Here is a 25289-nt window from a genome sequence, read left to right on the forward strand (position 1 = left end):
GGAAGTTGTCAATGAGACTCCTCCAAGTGGTCAGACGTATGGTTAAGTGACTAAAGTAAAATGGAAAATTTAGTCGCTTACAACTTGGTATCGGAGCTGTTCCTTAGTCCGACTTTTATTGGTGTTCAAGTATATCACCACTAGTGTTGGCATCGGAAGGTCCGAGGAGTGGGCCTATCCTTGAGGAGTAGCAAGTCTGGAAGACATGGCTCTCCATTACAGTTCATGTGTGAACTTGTAGACGAGGTGGTGGATAGAAAAGGGCCAATAATGGAACGACTTTGGGATCTTGGGAACAGTGCAAGGTTTTCCTCATTGAGTTGAGGATGTGATCCGGATGAGCATTTGTCTCAGCAAATTGGCTTAGGTTGTTGTGGTAAACAACTAAAGTTGGGATCACGGGAAAGATAGAGACTCCAAAACAATAAAGGAGTCACAAGATTATCCTCATATAGTTGAGGTTGGTGCTCATGAATGTGAGACCAAAGGTAATGACCGTGGAAGGTCAAATACGGAAGGGGACTCAAGTCCTTGAAATGGTAGCCGGGGCTACCTCTAATAAATGCTGGAACAACCCAAGGAGTTGGGGGTGTATTAAGTGGATGAGTTGGTATTCTCATCACATGGACAAGTAGTCCTAAGGGGCAAAAGTTGCCCCCAGAGAACAAAATCAAGTGTCGGAGTAACACTTGTGAAAATAGTCCTTTTGAGTAGGACCGGAATGCAAGATGTGTATTCCAGTGAGCTAGTGCCTCACAAGTAGGACCTTACGGGTCGGTGGATTAACCAAGTCCAAAACTGCTAGACGACTCAAGTAGAGTCAAAGGATGGTCCTAAAAAGGACTGAATGAAGCATTTGGACTGAGGTGCGTTGTACCCCACAAAGGATGGGGGGGGATCATAGGACCCAAGGATGAGAATAGAGAGTATCTCATCGATGGCAAAATGTGCCATGCTAAAGTTATAGGAAAGGTGTTCCCAGAAGAAAACAACTTTGACATAAAGTTGTGTGTGACCTCTATGGTGCCGTGCTAACAGATGGTTGGCATGAGAAAGAGCGGTGTTGGTCTTGGCAAAGACTTAGACACAAATGGAAATGTCATAGAGGTAGGCTCGTGGAGCCGATGGTGTGGAGACACCAAATGTGCCAAGGTGTGATACCTTGAGGCTATGTTGGTGGGTTCATAAGAACCCCTTGCCAAAGGAATCCCAATGGAAATGGGAATGGCATAGCCTAAGCTGCAGAGCATGCAGTTGGAGTGTGGTGACCCAGATAGTGATGGAGGTGTGAAAGCACCAAGCAATGAGTTGTAGGACTTGACAACTATGAGGCAACTAAGCAAGAGGTGCAAAATAACTGGTTAAATGGGTAGAAGGTAGCTACCCAAGACTTCTAGTATAGGGAAGTCGGATATACCCTTACGGGGGATAAGTTGCTTATGTTGCGATATAGTAAGTCAATGTCATAAAAGGAAATACTCATTGTCAAGAAAGCCATCATTGGGACACCCGAACACTCTAGAACACCAGAAGGTGGTGTTTGATGTCGCGAGGGCAATGGATAAAGCCCAAGGGACTAAGTCCTTAGCGAATGATGGATAGAAGGTGCTATCCAAATGTCCCAGGGTTGCGGAGACAGGAGAGGACTGTCTACCCGAGTTGGACAAAGCCAAAAATGGAATTTTGGCAAGGCTAGTGATGGGCATGTAAAGGCCCATAAGCAACAATGTAATCCCAGTGTGTAGGATTATAAGGTGAGCATACCCGGATTGAGGAACCACTCCCTAGGCTATTGGGTAGGTTCATCCCTAAGAATACTTGCTAAAGCGTGATAGAAAGTGCAAAGCTATCCTCCTGGTCTGGAGGAGAATGACCAAAGGAAAGGTGTGAAGCCAAAAGGCAAGAAGTAAGGGGATAGAACCGAACCATAGGAATCAAAGGGCATGACTAAGGTTGGTTATGCCAGCTGGGAGTGAAGAATCAAGTGGGGGCTCGAGGGTGTTGCTGCTAGCAACCGTGATGCCATGGAGAGTCTAAAATATGGAATTGTCCATATTAGACTATGTGGCATTTTGAAGGCTTGCAAAAAGGGAGGCCTTAGCAAGCTAAGGGACAAAGTTCCTTCAAGGTTCCCAAAGACGATTCTATGTAGCTTAGTACCTAAAAGGGCCAAGTGTAAATGGTTCAAGGAAAGCGTGAAATCAGAGTGGCACAGCAGAAGCGTGGTCTTGAAGCTTGCCATGAGGCAAGGTTATCAAGGTTAGGGAAGTAGTTCCCGAGTGTTCAAAGAGAGGGCTTTGAACGAAAGTCGATGGTCAAGGACTTTCACGCTTATGCAGGAACCATGTTACAATGGTCAGAGGACTTGCCAAGTGAGATTGGCAAGTCAGGGGAACAAATACCCTAGTTGAAGGTGATAACTTCAAAAAGGGTGGGCCATGGGGCCGAGCATGGAGGAGTCCATGCATGATCACAGACATGTCAAGTGAGAGGACTTGGCAGTGTGGAGGAACTAAGTTCCTAAGCTGTGATCTGTAGCGCGCTTTAAAAATAGGTTGGTGCACCGGCGTGGGGAGTCACGCCAGGCATCTAGTGTGATGCCGTTCGTAGATGCATATACGGAGGTTGGGTTCGAGTCCCGACCCTCTAGTGCTTGGGTTCGAGTCCCAAATCACTAGGGCGTGGTGATGGTTTGGAATATGAGGACACTCATATTTCGGTGGTCATGGACTCTCAGTGGGGAGACTGGTTTGGGCACACCGCCAAGCGAGGGATGCCTCGAAGTCGTGATGCACGGTTAGATTGCTTAGTGTGAAAGCTCAGCATATCTAACTTGAACACTTTGGTGCAAGTGGCACCAAGGTCGTGGTGAGTGAGATGGGGACACCTAATCTCAGTTGCTATGAACCCTTGGCCGTAAGGGCTAGCTTGGGTGCACTGCCAAGTGTGGGGGATGCCCCCGGGGTTATAGTCAACAACTTGGAGGTCTAGAAAACCAAGTACCTCTTGGCAACTCTGTTAAGGTGCCAAAGTGAGATCACTAGGTGATCTTATGGCCAGATAAGGACAAGGTCCTTGGTTGGCTAAGGAATGAAGTTCCTGGTTCAAAATGTTGAAATTGAACTGTTTAAGGTGGTGTGGCTTGGTCGTGATAACCAAGTGGGAAGAGCACCTAAGGGAAATAAACTATGTCCGTGCGATGGCATAGTGAGTTCGAGGAAAGTAGTCTCTATAAAAGACCCATGGGAGGGTCACGAAGTTGGGCCGTGGATAGAGCCCATAGCAGAAGATGCTAAAGAGACGTACTAGGGGTGAACGTCCTCCGGACTTGGCAAAGAAGAGTCTTTGCTATGGAACCAAAACAATACCTCAAGGAGGGAGGTAGAGATTCGATGTTGCTTGGTGCAACAATCAACGGATAGGAGCAAAGGACTAGTGGCCAAAGTTTGGGCCATGGAATTTAATGGAAGGGATCCAAATGGCAAAGTTAGCCAAGGAACACTAATGTGTTCGATGCTAACAGCTTGTGGGAAAGGAAGCGGACTTTCAAGGATGGATTCCTAAGTGCTCCAATTTGGCGAAGTAAAGGCTCCAAGTGAGGGAGCGGTAAGGTAGCCAAATGATAGGGCCATGGACAGCCCTAGCACAAAGTATGATAAATGGAACTTAGTGCCCAAGGTGGCACGAAATAGAAGAGAGGATGATGGTGCCCTCAAGTAATGAACTTCCTAGGATAGGGAAGTGGAGTTGCACAATCTGTGCAATGCAAGGTGTTGGAGACACCTAGGAAATTGACTCCCAAAAAGTCAAAAGAGTAAAAGTTCCAAGGTGCAAACATTCAATAGATGGAAATTGAGACTACTCGAGAAGGAGTAGTGGGATTGACTTAGAGAAGGGTCTCTAAGAGGTTTAGCAAGAACTAAACCAATAAAAGGGGAGAACCATTACATGTGGTCCAATCAGTCTCTAAGTTGGAGAGACTACGCTCCTTAAAGGATGGACAAGGCATGGTGAGCCTTTGATGTCAAACCATAGACAAAGATTGGCTAGGTGCCAATGATGGAAATGGTAACACGTGTGGGTGTTACTTTATGAAAGGGTTTACCGTTCGATGAGGACATCGAACTTCGTCTATGGGTGGTGGAGTTGTGAGACACAAAATCCCTAGGCCCCAAAGTGGAGCCGGAAGGGCGCCACATGGTAGTGGCCGAAGCGAGAGCCAAACGAGCGTAACACGTTTGGACCAAAAGCTCCGACTTGAAAAGTCAAGAGCGGGAGTGGAACTCCCAACGAAGTGCTCGAGGAACGAGCACGAAGCGAGCAAAAGGCGAGGCTCCAAAAAGGGACCCAAAAGGACCAACACATGACACGTGGGAGTGTCCGAGATGGAGTCCGAGATGGAGTCCGAGATGGACCCGAGATGGAGTCCGAGATGGAGTCCGAGATGGAGTCCGAGATGGACCCGAGATAGACCCGAAATGGAGTCCGAGATGGAGTCCGAGATGGAGTCCGAGATGGACCCGAAATGGAGTCCGAGATGGAGTCCGAGATGGAGTCCGAGATGGACCCGAGATAGACCCGAAATGGAGTCCGAGATGGAGTCCGAGATGGATCCCGAGATGGACCCGAAATGGAGTCCGAGATGGACCCGAGATAGACCGAGATAGACCCGAAATGGAGTCCGAGATGGAGTCCGAGATGGACCCGAGATGGAGTCCGAGATGGAGTCCGAGATGGACCCGAGATAGACCGAGATAGACCCGAAATGGAGTCCGAGATGGATCCCGAGATGGACCCGAAATGGAGTCCGAGATGGAGTCCGAGATGGAGTCCGAGATGGAGTCCGAAGTCGAGACCGAGACCGGGACCGAGACCGAGACCGAGACCGAGACCGAAACCGAGACCGAGATCGGGACCGAGACCGAGACCGAGGCCGAGGCCGAGACTGAGCCCGAGCCCGAGTCCGAGTCCGAATCCGAGTCTGAGTCCGAGTCCGAGTCCGAGTCCGAGTCCGGAGCCTGAGAGGGTGAAAGCCCAAAGCGTTCGTCTCCCAGACCCTGGGGGGTTTGGTGAGCTCCAAAAGTATAGTAGGGGGGAGGACTGCAGTGGAGCCAGTTTGGCCAGGAAAGGCTAGTTTGGCCTAGGAAGGCCAGACCCAGTGTTGGGTGATGAACTGACCACTGGGAAGTCCAAGACTAGAGTGAATACGGACCGACAAGCGGGGTAGCTTGGTGAAGTGTTCAAGAGCCGGCTCTAGTTCCCCCGGGAGATCGACTGGCCGATGCTCCCAGTCCAAGTGTGGGTGGCACTACCTACTTGGATACCAGGTGTGGCTCAACGGAACCTCGCTCTAAGCCCATGGCTAGAGCACCCAAGGGCAGAAGGTGGGGAGAGTACCCAGGTGGCTCGCGTAAGGCCACGGTGTTCCGAAATGTTGTCCCAAAGGCCCAGACTGTGGAAAGGAAGAGGAGTAGTCCTCTGGGGTAATGACCAAGGACACAGTCGTGTGGTGAGGAAGTTCCAGAGGACCGTGGGACTTAGTGGTCGGGCCTGTGGGCCTCGATCCAGTGGCAGTGTTGGCAAACACGGCCAGGGGCAGAAAGGGACTTAGGGGGGACTGACAGAGGGACATTGGGGAAGGCTGTTCCCCGTGTCGGTGGGCATCCTAAGGATGCTAAGGAGTGGATTTGAGATGACCACTCATGGATGGTTGGCCCAGTCTTGGAGAGCCAAGACTGTGATGCAAGTGGTGTTGGACCACCAATGTGACCAAGGTAAATGGGCATGGCCTTAGCGTAACAGGCCGGTACGTCGGTGATACCTTGGGGTGTCGATCATGGGATCGGACACGTGGAGCACTTGGACCAAGTGTTTAAGGTTGAGTGGCATGGATACCATTCTCGGGGTTAGCAAGCCCCAAGTCCTGAGTTGGACTTATGGAAGTTGTCAATGAGACTCCTCCAAGTGGTCAGACGTGTGGTTAAGTGACTAAAGTAAAATGGAAAATTTAGTCGCTTACACTCGCGTAAGGCCACGGTGTTCCAAAATGTTGTCCCAAAGGCCTAGACTGTGGAAAGGAAGAGGAGCAGTCCTCTAGGGTAGTGACCAAGGACACAGTCGTTTGGTGAGGAAGTCCCAGAGGACCATGGGACTTAGGGGCTGGGCCTGTGGGCCTCGATCCAGTGGCAGTGTTGGCAAACACGGCCAGGGGCAGAAAGGGACTTGGTAGGAACTGACAAAGGGACTTTGGGGAAGGCAATTCCCCAGGTCTGTGGGCATCCTAAGGATGCTAAAGAGTGGATCTAGGATGACCACTCGTGGACAGATGGCCCAGTCTTGGAGAGACGGGATTGTGATGCAAGTGGTATTAGACCACTAGTGCAGCAAAGGTGAATGGGCATGGCCTTAGTGTAACGGGCCGAGATGTCAGTGGTACCTTTGGGTGTCGGTCTTGGGACCGGACACGAGGAGCACTTGGACCAGGTGCAAGTGTTGAGTGGCATGGATGCCATTCTTGGGGCTAGCAAGTCCCAAGTCCTGAATTGGACTTAAGGAGGTTGTGAGTGAGACTCCTCCAAGTGGTCAAAGGTGTGGTTAAGTGACTAAAGTAGAATGGAAAAATTAGTCGCTTACAACTTGGTATCGGAGCTGTTCCTTAATCCGACTTTTATTGGTGCTCAAGTATATCACCATTGATGTTGGCATTAGAAGGTCCTAGGAGTGGGCCTATCCTTGAGGAGTAGCATGTCGAGAGGACATGGCTCTCCACTCAAGTTCGTGCGTGAACTTGGGCACGATGTGGTGGATAAAAAAGGGCCAATAATAGAACGACTTTGGGATCTTGGGAACGGTATAAGGTTTCCTCAGAGAGCTGAGGATGTGATCCAGATGAGCGTTTGATGCAGCAAACGGGCTAACATAGTTGTGGTAAACAACTATAATTGGGATCACGGGAAAGATGTAGACTCCAAAATAATAAAGGAGTCACAAGATTACCCTCATATAGTTGAGGCCGGTGTTCATAACTTTGAGACCCGAATTGATGACCATGGGAGGTCAAATATAGGAGAGGACACAAGTCCTCGAAATGGTAGCTGAGGTTACCCTTGATAAATGCTGGAACAACCCAAGGAGTTAGGGATGTACTTAGAGGATGAGTTGGTATTCTCATCACATGGACAAGTGGTCCTAAGAGGCAAAAGGTTGCCCCAAGAGAACAAATCAAGTGTCGGAGTAACACTTGCAAAGATGGTCCTTGTGAGTAGGACCTGAATACAAGAAGTTGTATTCCAATGAGCTGGCACCTCAAAGGTAGGACCTCATGGGTCGTCGGATGACAAAGTCCAAAAAACTGGATGACTCCAATAGAGTCAAGGAATAATCCTAAAGGACTGATAGGAGCATTTGGACTAAGGTGTGTTGTACCCCATGAAGGATGGGGGGGGATCATAGGATCCAAGGATGAGAACAAAGGGTATCTCATCGATGGCAAAATGTGTTGTGCTAAAGTCGTGGGAAAGGTGTTCCCAAAAGGAAAAACAACTTTGACACAAAGTTGTGTGTGACCTCTATGGTGCCGTGCTAACAGATGGTTGGCATAAGAAAGAGCGGTATTGGTCTTGGCAAAAACTTAGACACAAAGAAAAAGTGTCATAGAGGTAAGTTCGTGGAGCCGATGGTGTGGAGACACCAAATGTGCCAAGGTGTGATACCTTGAGGCTATGTTGGTGGGTTCGTGAGAACCCCTTGCCAAAGGAATCCCAATGGAAATGAGAATGACATAGCCTAAGCTGCAGAGCATGCAGTTGGAGTGTGGTGACCCAGATAATGATGGAGGTGTGGAAGCACCAGCAATGAGTTGTAGGACTTGACAACTATGAGGCAACTAAGCGAGAGGTGCAAAATAATTGGTTAAACGGGTAGAAGGTAGCTACCCAAGCCTTCTTAATGGCATAAGGAAGTTGGATATACCCTTACGAGGGATAAGTTGCTTATGTTGCCATATAATAAGTCAATGTCATAAAAGGAAATACTCATTGTCAAGGAAGCCATCATTGGGACACCCGAACACTCTAGAACACTAGGAGGTGGTGTTTGATGTTGCGAGGGCAATAGATAAGGCCCAAGGGACTAAGTCTCTAGCGAATGATGGATAGAAGGTGCTATCCAAATGTCCAAGGTGGCGGAGACAGGAGAAGACTGTCCACTCGAATTGGACAAAGCCAAAAATGGAATTTTGGCAAGGCTAGTGATGGGCATATAAGGGCCCATAAACAATAACGTAATCCCGGTGTGTGGGATTATAGGGTGAGCATACCTGGATTGAGGAACCACTCCCTAGGCTATCGGGTAGGTTCATCCCTAAGAATACTTGCTAAGGCGTGATAGAAAAGTGCAAAGCTATCCTCCTAGTCGGGAGGAGAATGACCAAAGGAAAAGTGTGAAGCCAAAAGTAAGTAGTAAGGGGATAGAACCAAACCATAGGAATCGAAAGACATAACCAAGGGTAGTTATGCCAGTTGGGAATGGAGAATTAAGTGGGGGCTCGAGGGTGTTGTTGCTAGCAACCGTGATGCCATGGAGAGTCTAAAATATGAAATAGTCCATATTAGACTATATGGCAACTAGAAAGCTTGCGAAAAGGGAAGCTTTAGCAAGCTAAGGGACAGAGTTCCTTCAAGGTTCCCAAAGACAATTCTATGTAGCTTAGTACCTAGAAAGGCCAAGTGTAAATGGTTCAAGGAAAGCGTGAAATCAGAGTGGCACAGCAGAAGCGTGGTCTTGAAGCTTGCCATGAGGCAAGGTTATCAAGGTTAGGGAAGTAGTTCCCGAGTGTTCAAAGAGAGGGCTTTGAACGAAAGTCGATGGTCAAGGACTTTCACGCTTATGCAGGAACCATGTTACAATGGTCAGAGGACTTGCCAAGTGAGATTGGCAAGTCAGGGGAACAAATACCCTAGTTGAAGGTGATAACTTCAAAAAGGGTGGGCCATGGGGCCGAGCATGGAGGAGTCCATGCATGATCACAGACATGTCAAGTGAGAGGACTTGGCAGTGTGGAGGAACTAAGTTCCTAAGCTGTGATCTATAGCGCGCTTTGAGTATAAGTTGGTGCACCGGCGTGGGGAGTCACGCCAGGCATCCTGGGTGATGCCGTCCGTAGATGCATATACGGAGGTTGGGTTCGAGTCCCGACCCTTTAGTGCTTGGGTTTAAGTCCCAAATCACTAGGGCGTGGTGATGGTTTGGAATATGAGGACACTCATATTTCGGTGGTCATGGACTCCTAATGAGGAGACTGCCTTGGGCACACTGCCAAGTGGGGGATGCCCCGGAGTCATGATGCACGGTTAGATTGCTTAGAGTGAAAGTTTGGCATATCTAACTTGAACACTTTGGTGCAAAGGGCACCAAGGACGTGGTGAATGAGATGGGGACACCCAAGTCTCAGTTGCTATGGATCCTTGGCCAAAAGGGGCTAGCTTGGGCTCACCGCCAAGTGTGGGGGATGCCCCCGGGGTCATAGTCAACAACTTAGAAGGGTCTGGAAGACCTAGTCCCTATTGATAGACCTATTAAGGGGTCAAGATAAAATCACTAAGTGATCTTGTGGCTAAACAAGGACAAAGTCTTTGTTTGGGTTAAGGAATATGATTCCTAGTTCAAAGTGTTGATTTGAACTATTAATAAAGGTGTGGCTTGGTTGAGGTGACCAAGTGGGAAGAACACCTAAGGGAAATGAGCTATGTCAATGCTATGGCATAGTAAGTCCAAGGAAAGTAGTCTCTATAAAAGATCCAAGGGAGGGTCTCAAAAAGTTGGGCCGTGGATAAAGCCCACGACAGAAAATGTTAAAGAGACGTACTAGGGGTGAACACCCTTTGGACTTGGCAAAACAAAGTGTTTGCTATGGAACCAAAAGGAAACCTCAAAAATAGAGGTAGCGATCCTATGTTGCTTGGTGCAACAATCCAAGGATAGGAGCAAAAGACGAGTGCCCAAGATAGGGCGGTGGAATCCGTTGGAAAGAATCCAAGTGGCAAAGTTAGCCAAAGAACACTAATGTGTTTGGTGCTAATGGATTGCGGAAAAAGAAGTGGACTTCCAAGGACGGATTCCCAAGTGCTCCAATTTGGCAAATGAAAGGCTCCAAGTGAGGGAGCAACTAAGTAGCCAAAAGATAGGGCCGTGGACAGCCCTAACACAAATAATGATAAATGGAACGTAATGCCAATGGTGGCACAAAAATAGAAAAGAGGATGAGGGTGCCCTCGAGTAGAGAACTTCCTAGGAGGGGAAGTGGAGTTGCATAAAATGTGCAAGGCAAGGTGTCGGAGACACCTAGGAAATTGACTTCAAGAAGTCAAAAGTAAACGTTCCAAAGTGCAAAGATAGATCAATGGAATCTATGACTACTCAAGAATGAGTAGTGGAATTGAGTTAGAGAGGGTGTCTCTAACGGGTTTAGCGAGGACTGAACCAATAAAAAGGAGCAACCCACCCCAAGTGGTCAAGTGAGTCTCTAAGTTGGAGAGACTATCCTCCTTAGAGGATGGGCAAGGCATGGTGAGCCTTTGGTGTCAAACCATTGACGAATATGGAGAAGGCCTGGTGAGCCTTCAATGTCAAACCATTGACAAATATTGGCTAGGTGCCAAGGATGGAAATGGTAACAAATGCGGGTGTTACTTTATAAAATGGTTTACCGTTCGATGAGGACATCAAACTTCGTCTATGGGTGGTGGAGTTGTGAGATACAAAATCCCTAGGCCCCAGAGTGGAGCTGGAAAGGGTGCCACATGGTAATGGCCGAAGCGAAAGCCAAACGAGCGTAACACGTTTGGACTAAAAGCTCCGACTTGGAAGGTCGAGAGTGGGAGTGGAACTCCCAACAATGGCTCGAGGAACAAGCACGAAGCGAGCAATAAGTGAGACTCCAAAAAGGGACCCAAAAGGACCAACACATGACACGTGGAGGAGTCCGAGATGGAGTCCGAGGTGGAGTCCGAGATGGAGTCCAAAGTGGAGTCCGAGATGGACCGAGACGGAGTCCGAGATGGAGTCCGAGGTGGAGTCTGAGATGGAGTCCAAAGTGGAGTCCGAGATGGAGTCCGAGATGGACCCGAGATGGAGTCCGAGATGGAGTCCGAGGTGGACCGAGACGGAGTCCGAGATGGACCCGAGATGGAGTCCGAGATGGAGTCTGAGGTGGACCGAGACGGAGTCCGAGATGGACCCGAGATGGAGTCTGAGATGGACCGAGATGGAGTCCGAGATGGAGTCCGAGATGGAGTCCGAGAAGGACCCGAGATGGAGTCCGAGGTCGAGACCAAGACTGAGACCGAGACCGAGACCGAGACCGGGATCGAGACCGGGACCGAGACCGAGACCAAGGCCAAGGCTGAGACTGAGCCTGAGTCCGAGTCCGAGTCTGAGTCCGAGTTCGAGTCTGAGAGGGTGAAAGCCCAAAGCGTTCGTCTTCCAGACCCTGGGGGGTTTGGTGAGCTCCAAAAGTATAGTAGGGGGAGGACTACAGTGGAGCCAGTTTGGCCAGGAAAGGCCAGTTTGGCCCAGGAAGGCCAGACCCAGTGTTGGGTGATGAACTAACCACTGGGAAGTCCAAGACTAAAGTGAATACGGACCGACAAGCGGGGTAGCTTGGTGAAGTGTTCAAGAGCCGGCTCTAGTTCCCCCGGGAGATCGACTGGCCGATGCTCCTAGTCCAAGTGTGGGTGGCACTACCTACTTGGATACCAGGCGTGGCTCAATGGAACCTCGCTCTAAGCCCATGGCTAGAGCACCTAAAGGCGAAAGGCGGGGAGAGTACCCAGGTGGTTCGCGTAAGGCCACGGTGTTCCAAAATGTTGTCCCAAAGGCCTAGACTGTGGAAAGGAAGAGGAGCAGTCCTCTAGGGTAGTGACCAAGGACACAGTCGTTTGGTGAGGAAGTCCCAGAGGACCATGGGACTTAGGGGCCGGGCCTGTGGGCCTCGATCCAGTGGCAGTGTTGGCAAACACGGCCAGGGGCAGAAAGGGACTTGGTAGGAACTGACAAAGGGACTTTGGGGAAGGCAATTCCCCAGGTCTGTGGGCATCCTAAGGATGCTAAGGAGTGGATCTAGGATGACCACTCGTGGACAGATGGCCCAGTCTTGGAGAGACGGGATTGTGATGCAAGTGGTATTGGACCACTAGTGCAGCAAAGGTGAATGGGCATGGCCTTAGTGTAACGGGCCGAGATGTCAGTGGTACCTTTGGGTGTCGGTCTTGGGACCGGACACGAGGAGCACTTGGACCAGGTGCAAGTGTTGAGTGGCATGGATGCCATTCTTGGGGCTAGCAAGTCCCAAGTCCTGAATTGGACTTAAGAAGGTTGTGAGTGAGACTCCTCCAAGTGGTCAAAGGTGTGGTTAAGTGACTAAAGTAGAATGGAAAAATTAGTCGCTTACAACAGTAGAATTAACCTACTCACAACAAAGAGTTGTATATCATAATTGCTACTGTGAAGGAATGGCAACATTATCTATATGGATCGAACTTCCATGTAGATTCAAATCATTAGTCTCTCCAAATGTGGATCTTCGAGGCCACCTTGTTCATTGGCAAGAGTTCTTGCAGAAAATATTTGTTAAGATCCAGTACAAGCATGGAGGTGACAATAAGATGGCTGATGCATTATCCAGGATGGTAAATTCTATCTCATTCATGAAGCTATCCAATGATCTCTTAGATGAGCTTAAGGAGTTTGTTGACTTCGATTGCTTTATCACTAGTATTCATGTGAGGGTTTTGTTGAGGGACGCTTTTATAGATTTGAAGGGTGACAAATTTGTGTCATTCAAAATACAAGATGGAATCCTAGTGAAGAAGGAACATGTAATGGTTCCTCGTGTTGACAAACTCATGATGTGCCAAATGCTGGGCATCTAAGGGTATGAAAAGGTTTTTTTTTGGCCAAATGTTAAGAAGTACATATATGATTGTTTGACCTGCCAAGTGGTCAAAGTTGATCATCAGAAGCTTGTTAGCCTCTATCATCCTTTATGTGTACCTGAGAATAAGTGGGATAACATCTCGATGAACTTTATCACTAGTTTGCCCAAAACCTTTTGAAGAAATGATATTATTTGGGTTATTGTGGATCATTTGACGAAGATGGCTCATGTAAGCGACTAAATTTTCCATTCTATTTTAGTCACTTAACTACACCTTTGACCACTTGGAGAAGTCTCATTCACAACTTCCATAAGTCCTTTTCCGGACTTGGGGACTTATTAGCCCCAAGAATGGCATCCGTGCCACTCAACTGTTGCACTTGGTCCAAGTGCTCCATGTGCCTGGTCCCAAGACCGACACCCCAAGGTACCACTGATATACTAGCCCGTTACGCTAAGGCCATGCCCCTTCACCTTGGTCACACCGGTGGTCCAACATTACCTGCATCGTAGTCCTGTCTCTCTAGGATTGGGCCATCTGTCCAGGAGTGACCATCCAAGATCCACTCCTTAGCATCCTTAAAATGCCCACAGATATGGGCAACAGCCTTCCCCAATATCCCTTTTACAGTCCCCACCAAATCCCTTTTCTGCCCATGGCTATGTTCGCCAACACTGCCACTAGGACAAGGCCCATAGGCCCGACCACTAAGTCCCACTGTCTTCTAGGACTTCCTCACCATATGACCGTATCATTGGTCACTACACCAGAGGACCACTCCTCTTCCTTTCTATAGTTTGGGGCTTTAGGACAACATTTTGGAACACTGTGGCCTTACGCAAGCCTCATGGGTACTCTCCCCACCTTTCATCTTTTGGTGCTCTAGCCATGGGCTTAGAGCAAGGTTCTGTTGAGCCACACCAGGTATCCAAGTAGGTAGTGCCACCCAAACTTGGATTGGGAGCATTGATCATTCGATCTCCCGGGGGAATTAGAGTTGGCTCTTGAACACTTCACCAAGCTACCCCACTTGACAGTCCATATTCACTTTAGTTTTGGACCTCCTAGTGGTTATCCCGTCACCCAACACCTGGGCACGGCCTTCCTGGGCCAAACTAGCCTTTCCTGGCCAAACTGGCTCCACTGGAGTCCTCCCCCTATTATACTTTTGAAGCTCACCAAACCTCCAGGGTCTGGGAGATGAACGCTTTAGGCTTTCACCCTCTCAGACTCGAACTCGGACTCGGACTTGGACTCGAACTCGAACTCGGGCTTGGGCTTGGTCTCGGCCTCAGCCTCGGCCTCGGTCTCGGTCTCGGTCCGGTCTCGGTCTTGGTCCCGTTCTCGGTCTCGGTCCCGGTCTCAGTCTTGGTCTCGGTCTCGACTTCAAACTCCATCTCGGGTCCTTCTCGGACTCCATCTCGGATTCCATTTCGGGTCCATCTCAGTCCATCTCGAACTCCATCTCGGACTCCATCTTAGGTCCATCTCAGACTCAATCTCGGGTCCATCTTGGGTCCATCTCGGGTCCACCTCAAACCCCACCTCGAACTCCATCTTGGACTCCATCTCAGACTCCACCTCGGACACTTTCACGTGTCATGTTTTGGTCCACTTGTGTCCCCTTTTCTAGAGACTCACTTATGGCTCACCTCGTGCTTGTTCCTCGAGCACTTCGTTGGGAGTTCCACTCCCACTCTTGACCTTTTCAAATCGGAGCTTTTAGTCCAAATGTGTTACGCTCGTTTGGCTTTCGCTTCGGCCACTACCACATGGCACCCTTTCGGCTCCACTTTGGGGCCTAGGGATTTTGTGTCTCACAGCTCACTTCTTCCTGCTAAAGATGACGATAAAAGCTTCTAAACTTGCTCAGTTGTTTGTAGACCTGTTATTCAGTCTTTATGTTTTGCCAAGTCTGATTAGAATCCTAAGTTCATGTCCAAGTTTTGGCAAACGGTCTTTAAGAACTAAAGACTAAGCTAAGTATGAGTAGTGGTGAGCATCCACAATCAGATGGGCAGACAAAGCATATGAATCAGCTATTAGAAGATATGTTGAGGTCTTTTGTGAGAAACTTGACTCAACAAGGAGTATGGGAGAAATATTTGCCTTTACTTCAATTTGCTCACAATAGTGCTTATTAATCAATTATTGGCATGTCTCCTTTTATGGCAATGTATCGCTATGAGCCTAGGTCTTCTATGAGTTTGAATTTGGCTTTGGTTCGGGTACCTCATGCTTGTGATTTCCTGGAGGATATGCAAGACAAGCTTGAGTTGGCAAAGTTAAACATGGGGCAAGCTCAAGAGCAAAACAAAAGATTGGCTAATGAACATTGTCATCATCAAAAGTACAAAGTTGGTGACAAGGTATTCCTTAAGCTGTCAGATGCACAACAGTCTCTAAAAGGAGGTGGTAGTGCTAAGTTGTCTCTACAATATTGTAGGCTTTGGACAATTTATAGCATGTGGGGGATCTTGCATACACTTTGGACTTGCCAACTAGTTCAAAGATTCATCCAATGTTCTATGTGAGCAAACTTAAAGTGTGTTTGCACTCTGGTGATGTAGTGGATCAGTCCATCAACCAGGTCCCAGAGATTGATGTAGAGAAGGCTGGTCCAGCCAATATTCTTGCTCAAAGATTGGTCAAAACACGCTGGAAGACAACTAAAGAGTTGTTAGTTCAGTGGAATGGCTATTCTATGGACGGAGTTACATGAAAAAGTAAAGATGATATGAAGAGAGTGTTTCCGAGTTTTGGTTATGACTTGGATGACATTCCTAAGGAAGGGGAGAATTGAGTTCTATAGCCATATTGCTATATGCTTTAAGCCATTTGTTCTATTCTTATTCTCTTGTTTCCATGACTGTATTGTCATGTGAGAAAGCTATATTTCTTTCTTTCTTTCGTGACCGTTTGTCGCGACGCTAGTGTTGCCATTTGCACATCTTTTCTCCATGGCCATATTGCCTTAGACTCCCTTTATGTGAGGCTCATTTAGCTTCTCAAAGTTGCTGTATGTGGCTAGGTCATGAGGGAAGGGAGAATGACACAAACCATAAGAATATTCTAAAAATATTCCATGGCCTGTGGGATTTAAAGCCGTAACACTTTAAGAGCTAGGCCTAGGGAGGTAGGCCTAGGGTTCACTCTCCTATTCGTTTCAATATGTATGCCAAGTGTGGTGGCATAGACGATGCTCGGCACGTTTTCGAGAGCATGGAGAGGTGGCTCATGCTGGGCTATGCCCAGAGTGGCGATGGCCAAGCTGCACCTGAGCTCTTCCAGGTGATGGAACGCGCAGGACACTTGGACTTTCGTTGTTGCAGTGAAGGCTTGCTCGAGCCTGGCTATGGCGGCAAAGGAAGGATCATCTAGCGCAAGAGCCATGAGAGCTCTTGAGACCGGCATGGCTGTTCATCGCGAAGCTCGCAAGAGTGGATTCGAGTCAGATGCTTTCGTGGCTTGCGGACTTGTGGATTTGTATGCGAAGTGTGGGAATATGGAGGATGCGAGGAGGATCTTTGAGCACTTCGCCAGCCACGACGTTGTCTCGTGGACGGCGTTGATACTTGGCTATGGTGACAATGGCGAGAACGAGGTGGCGGTGGAGCTCTTCTTGCGCATGGTTCACCAGGGATACCATGCAAACGCTCGGACTTTCGTGGCAGTGATCAAGGGTTGCAGCAGCCTTGCCGAGGAGGAGCAAGGCGGAAGTGTGATAAAGTTTCACGCTCTCACCACTGGAATGGCGATCCATCGCCTCGCAGCTGTGAACGGTGGCTGCGATTCCAGGGACGTTTTCGTGGGGAACACTTTGATCGACATGTATGCAACGTGTGGAACTATGGTGGATTTCTGGCGAGTTTTCGATGCGATGCTTACACGGGGTGTGGTCTCGTACAACGCAATCATGCTGGGCTATGCCGAGAATGATGGCGAGGCTATGGCGCTCGAGCTACTCGCGGCCATGCACAGGGAAGAACCACGCGTTGTAGCGAATAGCTTGATCTACCTTGCTGCTGTGAAGGCTTGCAATCACTTGGCATCGCGAGAAGAAGCCAGGACTTCGATGGAAGAGCTGTGAAGATCGAGAGCCTGGAGAAAGGCATGGCTGTTCATGCTCGAGCTACGGAAGCCGGGTGTGATCGAGATCTTTTAGTGGCGAGCAGCCTGATCGATATGTACTCGCGAGCTGGAAGCATGGAGGATTCGCACAGGGCCTTTGATCAAATGGAGAGCCACGATGTAGTGTCATGGACGGGGCTCGTCTCCGGCTACGCTGAGAATGGCGATGGCGAGAGCTCCCTGGCGGTGTTCTTCGCGATGGTGGACGAGGGAGTGGAGCCCGACTCATGGACACTCGCGGCGGCGCTCAAGGCGTGCAGATCCATCGCCTCGAGCAAAGCTGGGCGACGTCTCCATGGCGAGATTTGCCGGCATGGACTGGAGGGCGATACCATCGTGGTCACCGGTTTGATTGACTTCTATGGGAAGTGTGCTACCATGGCCTACGCTCAGCGTGTCTTTGACGGTTCCATGGTTGCCGCGCAGGACGTGGTTGCATGGACGGCTCTAGTGTCCGGCTATGGCCGCCAAGGTGACGTGAAGTTCGTGTTTGTGACGTTCCAGGCGATGGTGGACACTGGCGTGAGGCCGGGTGGTGTGACCCTGCTGTGTGTGCTAGCCGCGTGTAGCCATGCAGGGCTTGTGGAACGAGGGAAACGATTGTTTGGATCGATGAGAGAGAAGTATGGGATTGATCCTGGGCGAGAGCACTACCACTGCGTGATTGATATGCTGGGGCGAGCAAACCATCTGGAGGAGGCGCTGGAGATTGTGAGATCGATGCCTTTCCAAGCGGGTGTCGTGACCTGGATGATGATCTTGAGCGCTTGTAGGAAGTGGAAGAACACGAGAGTTGGAAGTGAAGCATTTGATGCGTTGGTTGGAATGGATGTGAGGGTGAAATCGCCAGCGTCATGTTTATGAGAGCTAAGATCTTATCTATTGGCGGGAGCTCTTTGAATTTACGCCGTTGGATTTAGGGTTCTTGCTAGATCTTTTGCAATGCTGATGTTCTCTCCAACTCTATCTATGCTCCATCGTTTAAGATCTCCTCTTGACTTGACAGGTCTCCCAGTCGGATTCAAGGAAATGTGTAGACTGAAGACTGGAAACGATACACGAAGCTTAAGATCGGTCTCTGGAAAGAAGCCTAGTATTGTTTAGATTATTCTTCCTAGGATGTCATGTTACAGATGCTGTTTTCTCAAAGGAAAACCCCGAAGCCTACACAGTCTAGCCCGAGCTATAGAACTTCCAAAAATCTTGGAAGTAAAGATGCTCGATCAAGAGAGATCTTTGCCAGAGTGTTTGCAGACTCCACTTTCTAAAGGTATTATGTACTTTTCTCGTCTTGTCACTACTACTCACTTTCTTGCGCAGGCTTTCTGCCAAATACAAAAGAGTCCCTTTTGCCACCGGTCCGAGTCATGAGAATTTCCCCATGCTATGCTTTAAGTTCATATTGCATTAGTTCAGGCCTTGGATGATCTGGATCGCGTGTGCTTTGTGCCACTTGCAGCCGAACTCTTGCAGCCGATTGTTGATTTCCAAAGTATCTTGTGCTCGTTGTTTATTAATCAGGGCTTTTTATTTACCAGCAAAAAACCAAAAAACTGGGCATAGTTTCATTGAGCACGAAAAAAAGTTTCTTGTGTCCTTGGTGTGAACTGCTTCTTAAGACTTAAGCCGCGTTTACATTTCTGACCATGGAAGGCATGCATGCTTCTATATGTCACGCAAAGCGATAAAAGGATGCTCAAGCATTTGCAGGTATTTTTTGATTAATGTCTGTTTTCATCTCCTAGTTTCACCCTTCCACAGGTGCCAATGTGGAGCGAGCTCGAACAGAAAAAAGCTTCCAAGAAGACATAAATCGATTTGCTGCATTGACTGATCACCTTTCTTCCTTAGGAACAATGACACTTGAAACAGAAAAACTCATTTTCGAGCAGAAATAATCAGTGATGTGAATAGTAGTTCATCCTGGAGTGTTTGTAACATCTCTGAGAGAAATTTGTTTGACAGTCTAGCAGTTCTCCAAGAGAAGGTTTATAGCCAAGCTTCCCCGCATTGTAGCTGAATCTCAGCCTAGATCTTGGCAGGAGGGACTCCAATTCCTTGGTCTCATGTTAGGAGATTCTAGTCCGTGACACCATGACCATGCTTTCTCACTCGGTTTCTCCTTCTCTCACTCGTTTCCCTTTCTCTTTGCTCGTCCTTTCCCTTTCTTTTTGCTGCACATAAGGGTGACAAATAAAGGTCTTTTTTTACACCCTTATTTCTGGTCGCAAATTCTGATGGTGGCTGTTTCTAATTATTAAACAGTGTTTCTTACACAAATCACATTTCTTTTTCATTCTCCCATGGCTTAAGCTAATGATCCTTCATTCTAATTGTGATGGAACTACTGATTAATTGATGAGGGTGCAGTTGAGCTCGATATCTCCATATTTTGACCTTGTTGTTAGCTACATCACAAGAGGTTTTGAGTAAACTATAGAATAAACTTATATAAAAAAAAATTTGGATGGGTCAGTATCATAAATTATATTACAATTTTTGGTTTGAGATGGTAATGGATATACCTAGAAAATGCTTGGATATTCTAGGATATTCTATCATCTAACGGTTGTTATTCATTTAGATTAATTTTGTATTTATAATTTATAAACATGTCTATAATTTTTAAACTTTCTTAAACTCTTTCTAGTATATTCTTTTTTATTCTATCATCTAATGGTTGATATGCAATAAGATTAATCTTATGTTTATAAATTACAAACATGCTTATAATTATAAAATTTATTTGATTATTAAACAAACCAAGCGATGCAACATGTAACAATTTATTACGAGATTACATCAAAGCTTTCAAGTTGGACCTCTCTCCTTGGAACTGACAAGAAACGCAACACACAAAACTGCAGTTCGGAGCAGCAAGCTGGTGGTGCTCCAAAATCCTTGCAGACTTTGCTGGATTGAAGCGTCTGGAGCAGCCCATGCTTCATCTCCTATTGCCAAGATGAAACAAAAGAGCTCTCTCCTTTTCAATGGAAGTGGGGGACCGGCCTGATGCTGCAGAGCAGTTGATATCCCGCCGAGGGTGGACCATCATCAAGGCTTTTTGTGCGGCTCCTCCGCAGAAAAAGAATTTGTAAGAGCAATCTTTTATTTTTTTTTTAATTCACACATTAGCAGATTTACATGGTCCTTATGTAAGAGCAACATTATTTTTATAAATATTTTTTTATCCACTCATGTTCGAGGACCTTTTCCAAAGTAAACCTCCTTCCGGGATCCAATTCCGTCATGCCTTGGATAAGCTGCCTTGCAGAAAGGGATGGAATGCTATCCCAATCCATAGAATTGTGATGGAGGTTCCTTAAATTTCGATCTCGCTTGCGTGCATTCTTAAATACCACCTCCACATCCATATTTGGGAACGGACAAGTTGCCGTGAGACAAGTGTAAAGCAGCATCCCTAAGCCCCACACATCGCTGGCTGTGATATAGCGCCCATCGAGCATCGCTTCGGGGGACATATAATCCCACGTCCCAGCCCCACGCTCGTTCCACGGATCCTCCATCCAGCAAGCCATCCCAAAGTCGGACACCTTTGGGACATAAAACTTCCCAGGCCGCGGGTACTTCAGCAAAACATTCGCGGGCTTCAGGTCGCAGTGGATGATCTCGTTGTCATGAACCCTCTTTAGCGTCTTGGCGAGAGCTATGACGATCTTTGCAGATTCTTCCTCATCAAGCTGCCCCTTGTACTTGATCCGGTCGTGAAGGCTGCAATTGCACAGCTCAAGAACAAGGTGGTACACCTCCCCGTACTGATTGGGCTCTTCTCGTATGAGCTGCTCGAAGTGGACGAGCCCCTGCTCATCGAGACCCTTGAGTGACACCTCTAGCATAGCCATCAGCCGAGCTTCAAACAGCCCATCGGGCCCATGGACCGTCTTGATCGCAAAAACCTTCCCATCACTCCTTCGGAATGCCTTGTACACCGTCGCTTGCCCTCCACCCCCAATCGATTTCTCTAGTTTATATTTCTCTACCAGCGCTGGGTGTTCCTCACAGAGTTTCTCATCCAGGACCGTGTGGTAATCCATCCCTTGCCTAAGTTTTTTGTGCATATAATTGTCTAAACTATGCTCGCGCTCGCGCTCGCGCTTAACCATCTCGAATGAGCACTAGGGCTTGTTTGTAAAGGCAGAATCTTAGTTTATGCATCTTTTATTTTAAATGTATCATGTTTAAGTGAACATTTCCTGGAATGCCAAGTGTGGAAGCATGAGAAACTCTCGGCGATGGGATTGAGAACCACGACGTTGTCTCCTGGACGGTATTGGTTCTGGGATACGCTCAAAACCGGCAGGAAGATTTGGCTCTCGAGCTCTTCTCCCAGATGGAAGCTGCTATGATCAATCCAGATTGCTCGAGTTTTCTCGCGGCTATCAAAACTTGCTCTAGTCTGGCTGCGCGAGAGGAGATTGATGCGTCGTTGGCTGTGAAGATTAAGAGCTTGGAACGAGCTTTGGCGATTCACTCTCACGCATCAAGCTCTCGCGGCTTCAAGTTGGAGGCGAGGAGACATACACTTGGCAAACGCGATGGTGGACTTGTATGGCAAGTGTGAAAGTCTAGAAGATGCTCGCAGGGTGTTTGATTCGATGGAGCAGCACGACATCGTTTCCTGGACATCGATCATCACAGGCTATGCTCACGAGAGCCGAGATGGAGACGAAGCTTTCCTTCTCTTCTCTTCCATGCAAGAACAACGATTTAAACCCGATCGTTTAGCTTGTCTCGCCGCTATCAAGGCTTGTAGCGTAATCACAGAGAAGAAAATGGGATTTAGACGTAGAATCTCTCGAGAAAGCAATGAAAATCCACTCGTGGATCTCGCAGCTTGGCCTGGAGAGAGATCCGGCAGTCTGGTTGATATGTATGCCAAGTGTGGAAGCTTGATCATGGACGCTCGCAGGGTATTTGATAAAATCTTAGATCGCGACATAGTTTTGTGGAACTCTTTCCTGTTTGGATGTGTTTACATTGGCGAGGACGAGCTTGCGTTGGAATGCTATGCAGCCCTGGAAGTTGCTCTAAACTCTCAAACCTTTCTTGCGTTGTTGCCAGTTTGCAGGAACCTGGGAGATTTGAAGCTCGGGAAGCTCTTCCACGCACAGATTCTCCGGCAGGGACTGGAAGGGAGTTCTGTGGGGATTTCCCTGCTTGTGTTGCGGACCACATAGAAATCGCTTCCTGCTTCCTGATGTTGTCAATCTTTCCATCACTTTCTTTTCTCCAGGTCCGAATCACAGCGAAAAGTGGAGCTACCTCTCTGATACAATGGCAGCAATCGGTGGTGGCTCTGCGAAACCTTTGTGGCAAAAATCCAATGTGAGAGCTTGGCGAGAGCTTGTTGACAACACCAAGCTTGCTCTCGAGCTCGGTGACTGTGTAAACTCGCTGGTAGCCGCAAAACCAAGGCTCTCAAGACTCCAACAGGGATCACCCCTTCAAAGATTGTTTGGCGCGAATCCTCAAATATACATCAAAGTTTTTTCTCAAGTGCATCTTTTCCTACTCGCATGCTCCGAAATGCTTGGAACGCAGCGATGGCGTCTCCTCGAGCGCCATGTCCTGCAATCAAAGTATTCCATGCCACAGTGTTGGGAGACGCAATGGAGCTCTCAAACACAAGCTCGGCGACCTCGACGCTCCCGCATTTACAGTAGAAGTCGAGACTACATATCACCTAGTCTGCAGTGAAGGAAAAAGAGAAAGATCTCATACTTATGTGCAAGATCCAGCAATTCCAACTTGTCCACAAATCATACAGTTGCATCCTATCACAACATTATGTCCAATCTACATGCAAAGAAGCCAAGAGTAAGCAGTGCTTAAGAAAAGAAAATGTTTCTCAAACGTGAACCAAGTTGTCAAGCTTCACCTTATCCCAGATGACTGTATCACACCAGCTGATGATTAGTCTAGGGTAAATGAGACTTCAGAAGAAGAACGAGCCACTTTTGCTACCTCTCAGGGTCGAGGATGAATTGGCACTCACTGCTTCCAATCTTTATCAGCAATTCCTAAGAAAAAAACATTGTTTGTCGTTGCATTGCTTTTATTATTTATAATAAATCAGTGCTTGGAAAATTTGGTATTTTTCCCACTTTTCCTAAACAAGATATTGTTTCAGAATGTTTATAAATTCTAAATATGTTATAGTTCGTTAGATTGACGGTTTGCTCAAAAGTAATTTGTATGTTCAATTACATTCTTTTCTATTTTTAATTTCTTTTTCTTTCCATTCATTGTTACGATCAAAACTCTTGATCATAGTTTCACATCTACGTGTACAAAAAAAGCTGGACGCCACTTGCGAGCAAATGCTTGGTCATCGACTTGAGGCAGGAGACCAAGCAGCTCAAGGCACAGTTGAGTTAGTTCCTTTCATTTCTTTAGATGTACAGTGTTTCTAGAGGATGCTCGGAGCGTCTTCGTGGAGATAGAGCTAGAGTTGCAGCCGAACAAGGTTGCATCATATCTAGAGTTGCGGGTTTCAACTAATGCTCTGGCTAAATGCTATTCCAGGACGAGCTATATGGTAATTCCGGTTGAGTTGGACCGTTTGCCTTGAGGACCTCATTTCAGTTGAATTCGTTAGGGTTTGGTTGCGGGTTTATCATTTGGGAATGGCGGGATCATGAATATTTGGAAGCGCGAGATTTCTCTCTGGATCCAGGAATTTTGAGAGTCAGGCCGAAATGGAGAAGATTTGGTGTCTCGGCTGCATTTTCTTGCGCCGGCGTCTCATTCCACGCGACGTTGCATCGCAGCGATGCGCTGTTGACGACTGATGTGCATTGGTACACACAGACTCTGGATCACTACACGACTCAAGTGAGAAGTTTTCTTTCTTTTTCCTTCAAGAGATTGGATTTTTACGTGCTCGATCTTTGCAGGACGATGGAACTTTTGCTCACCGTTACTATGAGTTTACTGACTACTTCGATGCTCAAGATGTGTGGTGAGGGACCGTGTGTAGGGATCCAAAACGATTACAGTGCGGTAAGAAAAGCATTTTTTCTCGACTGAATTGGATCGCTTTTCTTACCTGCAGTGTCAAGGTGCTAGTGAAAAGATTAGGAGCCGCGATTGTTTCTCTGGAACACCAATACCATGAACAAAGCTCGCCATTCAAATCTCACGCGACAGAGAACTTGATTTTCCAAGCAGGCTCTTTTCGATCTCGCAGCATTTCGTGAATATTACCAGGTGAGCAGCTATTTTATAGTTTCACTGCTTGAATAGATAAAAGAGTCGGCTATAAAAATGAGGGACATAAATGCGAGCATCAATATTTATGATCAAAAGCACTTGAAAGAAAACTTGGCTACAGGAGATCTTTCAAGTAAGTCTAACGTTGAGATTGTGTTTTTGTTGATAGCCTGCATGTAGGTGATAGGTACCAAGTGTGCACCGAATTGGCATACTTTCAAGCGGCGCCTGCCAACAATAGCATTCGCTCTGCTCTCATTAATGTCAAGTACATAAGCACAAGCGGTATCATCTTATCCCATGTCCTGATGCTTGTGCAGGGCGGGTACCATTTGGATTTACGCTCCAACGTCTTCGAGAACGGCACATTCCCAGAAGTCGATAGCACAAACCTTCACTACGGGGGAAACAAGATCCCTGATGTTGTCCATCATTCGAGATAAGATTTTGTTTATAAACGGTTCCCAAGATCCTTGGTGTCATGTCTCCAAGCAAACTTCTTCGCTTAATGGTAAGAGAGCCATCATAAGCTATGTCGTCTCAAATCAGCTTTGATGCAATTGCAGAGCCCGCATATGTGACAAAATGTCAAAACTGAGCTCATGGAGGTGATGTGTGAGGCTGTCTGCAGAGTATCGGAGTAAACCCATGGATTTCGTTTAATCAAGACGATGGCTGAGGGGCACTCTTCCTGGTGGCTCTGAGGATGGCAACTTTCGAAGTGGTGAACAAAAGTTTTTGGGTGAGGACATGATGGAGAGTAAGTTGAGGAGGAAAGACTAAGAAATCATGCAAAATATTGGAAGGAAGAAGAGGAGAGAGGGAAGAGGACAAAGCACCTCTCTCTATGTGATTTTTAGGGCTGTGGAGTCCCAAAACATGATAACAGGGATGGAGCTCAGCATGGATGGCTTGAACTCAATGGACTTGGACACTCACTATCACTAGCTAAGTTTTGTGGAGCATTATTGTAGCATTCCCATACCTTTT

At 47.6% G+C, this 25289-nt stretch overlaps 4 protein-coding genes across 4 annotated transcripts; 3 read left to right on the forward strand and 1 right to left on the reverse strand.

The window, feature by feature from the left end:
- The first annotated feature begins 16326 nt into the window (after positions 1-16326).
- On the forward strand, positions 16327-17025 carry LOC112349734 (pentatricopeptide repeat-containing protein At3g09040, mitochondrial-like). Its single transcript, XM_024684688.1, has one exon. The coding sequence runs from the start codon at positions 16327-16329 to the stop codon at positions 17023-17025; it is 699 nt and encodes a 232-aa protein (XP_024540456.1).
- A 23-nt stretch (positions 17026-17048) lies between these two features.
- On the forward strand, positions 17049-17930 carry LOC112349735 (putative pentatricopeptide repeat-containing protein At1g68930). Its single transcript, XM_024684689.1, has one exon. The coding sequence runs from the start codon at positions 17049-17051 to the stop codon at positions 17928-17930; it is 882 nt and encodes a 293-aa protein (XP_024540457.1).
- Positions 17931-19174: 1244 nt separating this feature from the next.
- LOC9636143 (probable serine/threonine-protein kinase CCRP1) lies at positions 19175-21190 on the reverse strand. Its single transcript, XM_002979782.2, has 2 exons — positions 20276-21190; positions 19175-19240 (listed from the first exon to the last, which is right to left on the reverse strand). The coding sequence occupies exons 1-2, from the start codon at positions 21188-21190 to the stop codon at positions 19175-19177; spliced, it is 981 nt and encodes a 326-aa protein (XP_002979828.2).
- Positions 21191-21319: 129 nt separating this feature from the next.
- On the forward strand, positions 21320-22264 carry LOC112349736 (pentatricopeptide repeat-containing protein DOT4, chloroplastic-like). The gene is made up of 2 exons (XM_024684691.1): positions 21320-21354; positions 21526-22264. Exons 1-2 carry the CDS (start codon positions 21320-21322, stop codon positions 22262-22264), a joined length of 774 nt encoding a protein of 257 aa, XP_024540459.1.
- Positions 22265-25289: the final 3025 nt, after the last annotated feature.

The sequence above is a fragment of the Selaginella moellendorffii genome, unplaced genomic scaffold, assembly GCF_000143415.4.
Source record: "Selaginella moellendorffii unplaced genomic scaffold, v1.0 SELMOscaffold_42, whole genome shotgun sequence".
Taxonomy (NCBI): domain Eukaryota; kingdom Viridiplantae; phylum Streptophyta; class Lycopodiopsida; order Selaginellales; family Selaginellaceae; genus Selaginella; species Selaginella moellendorffii.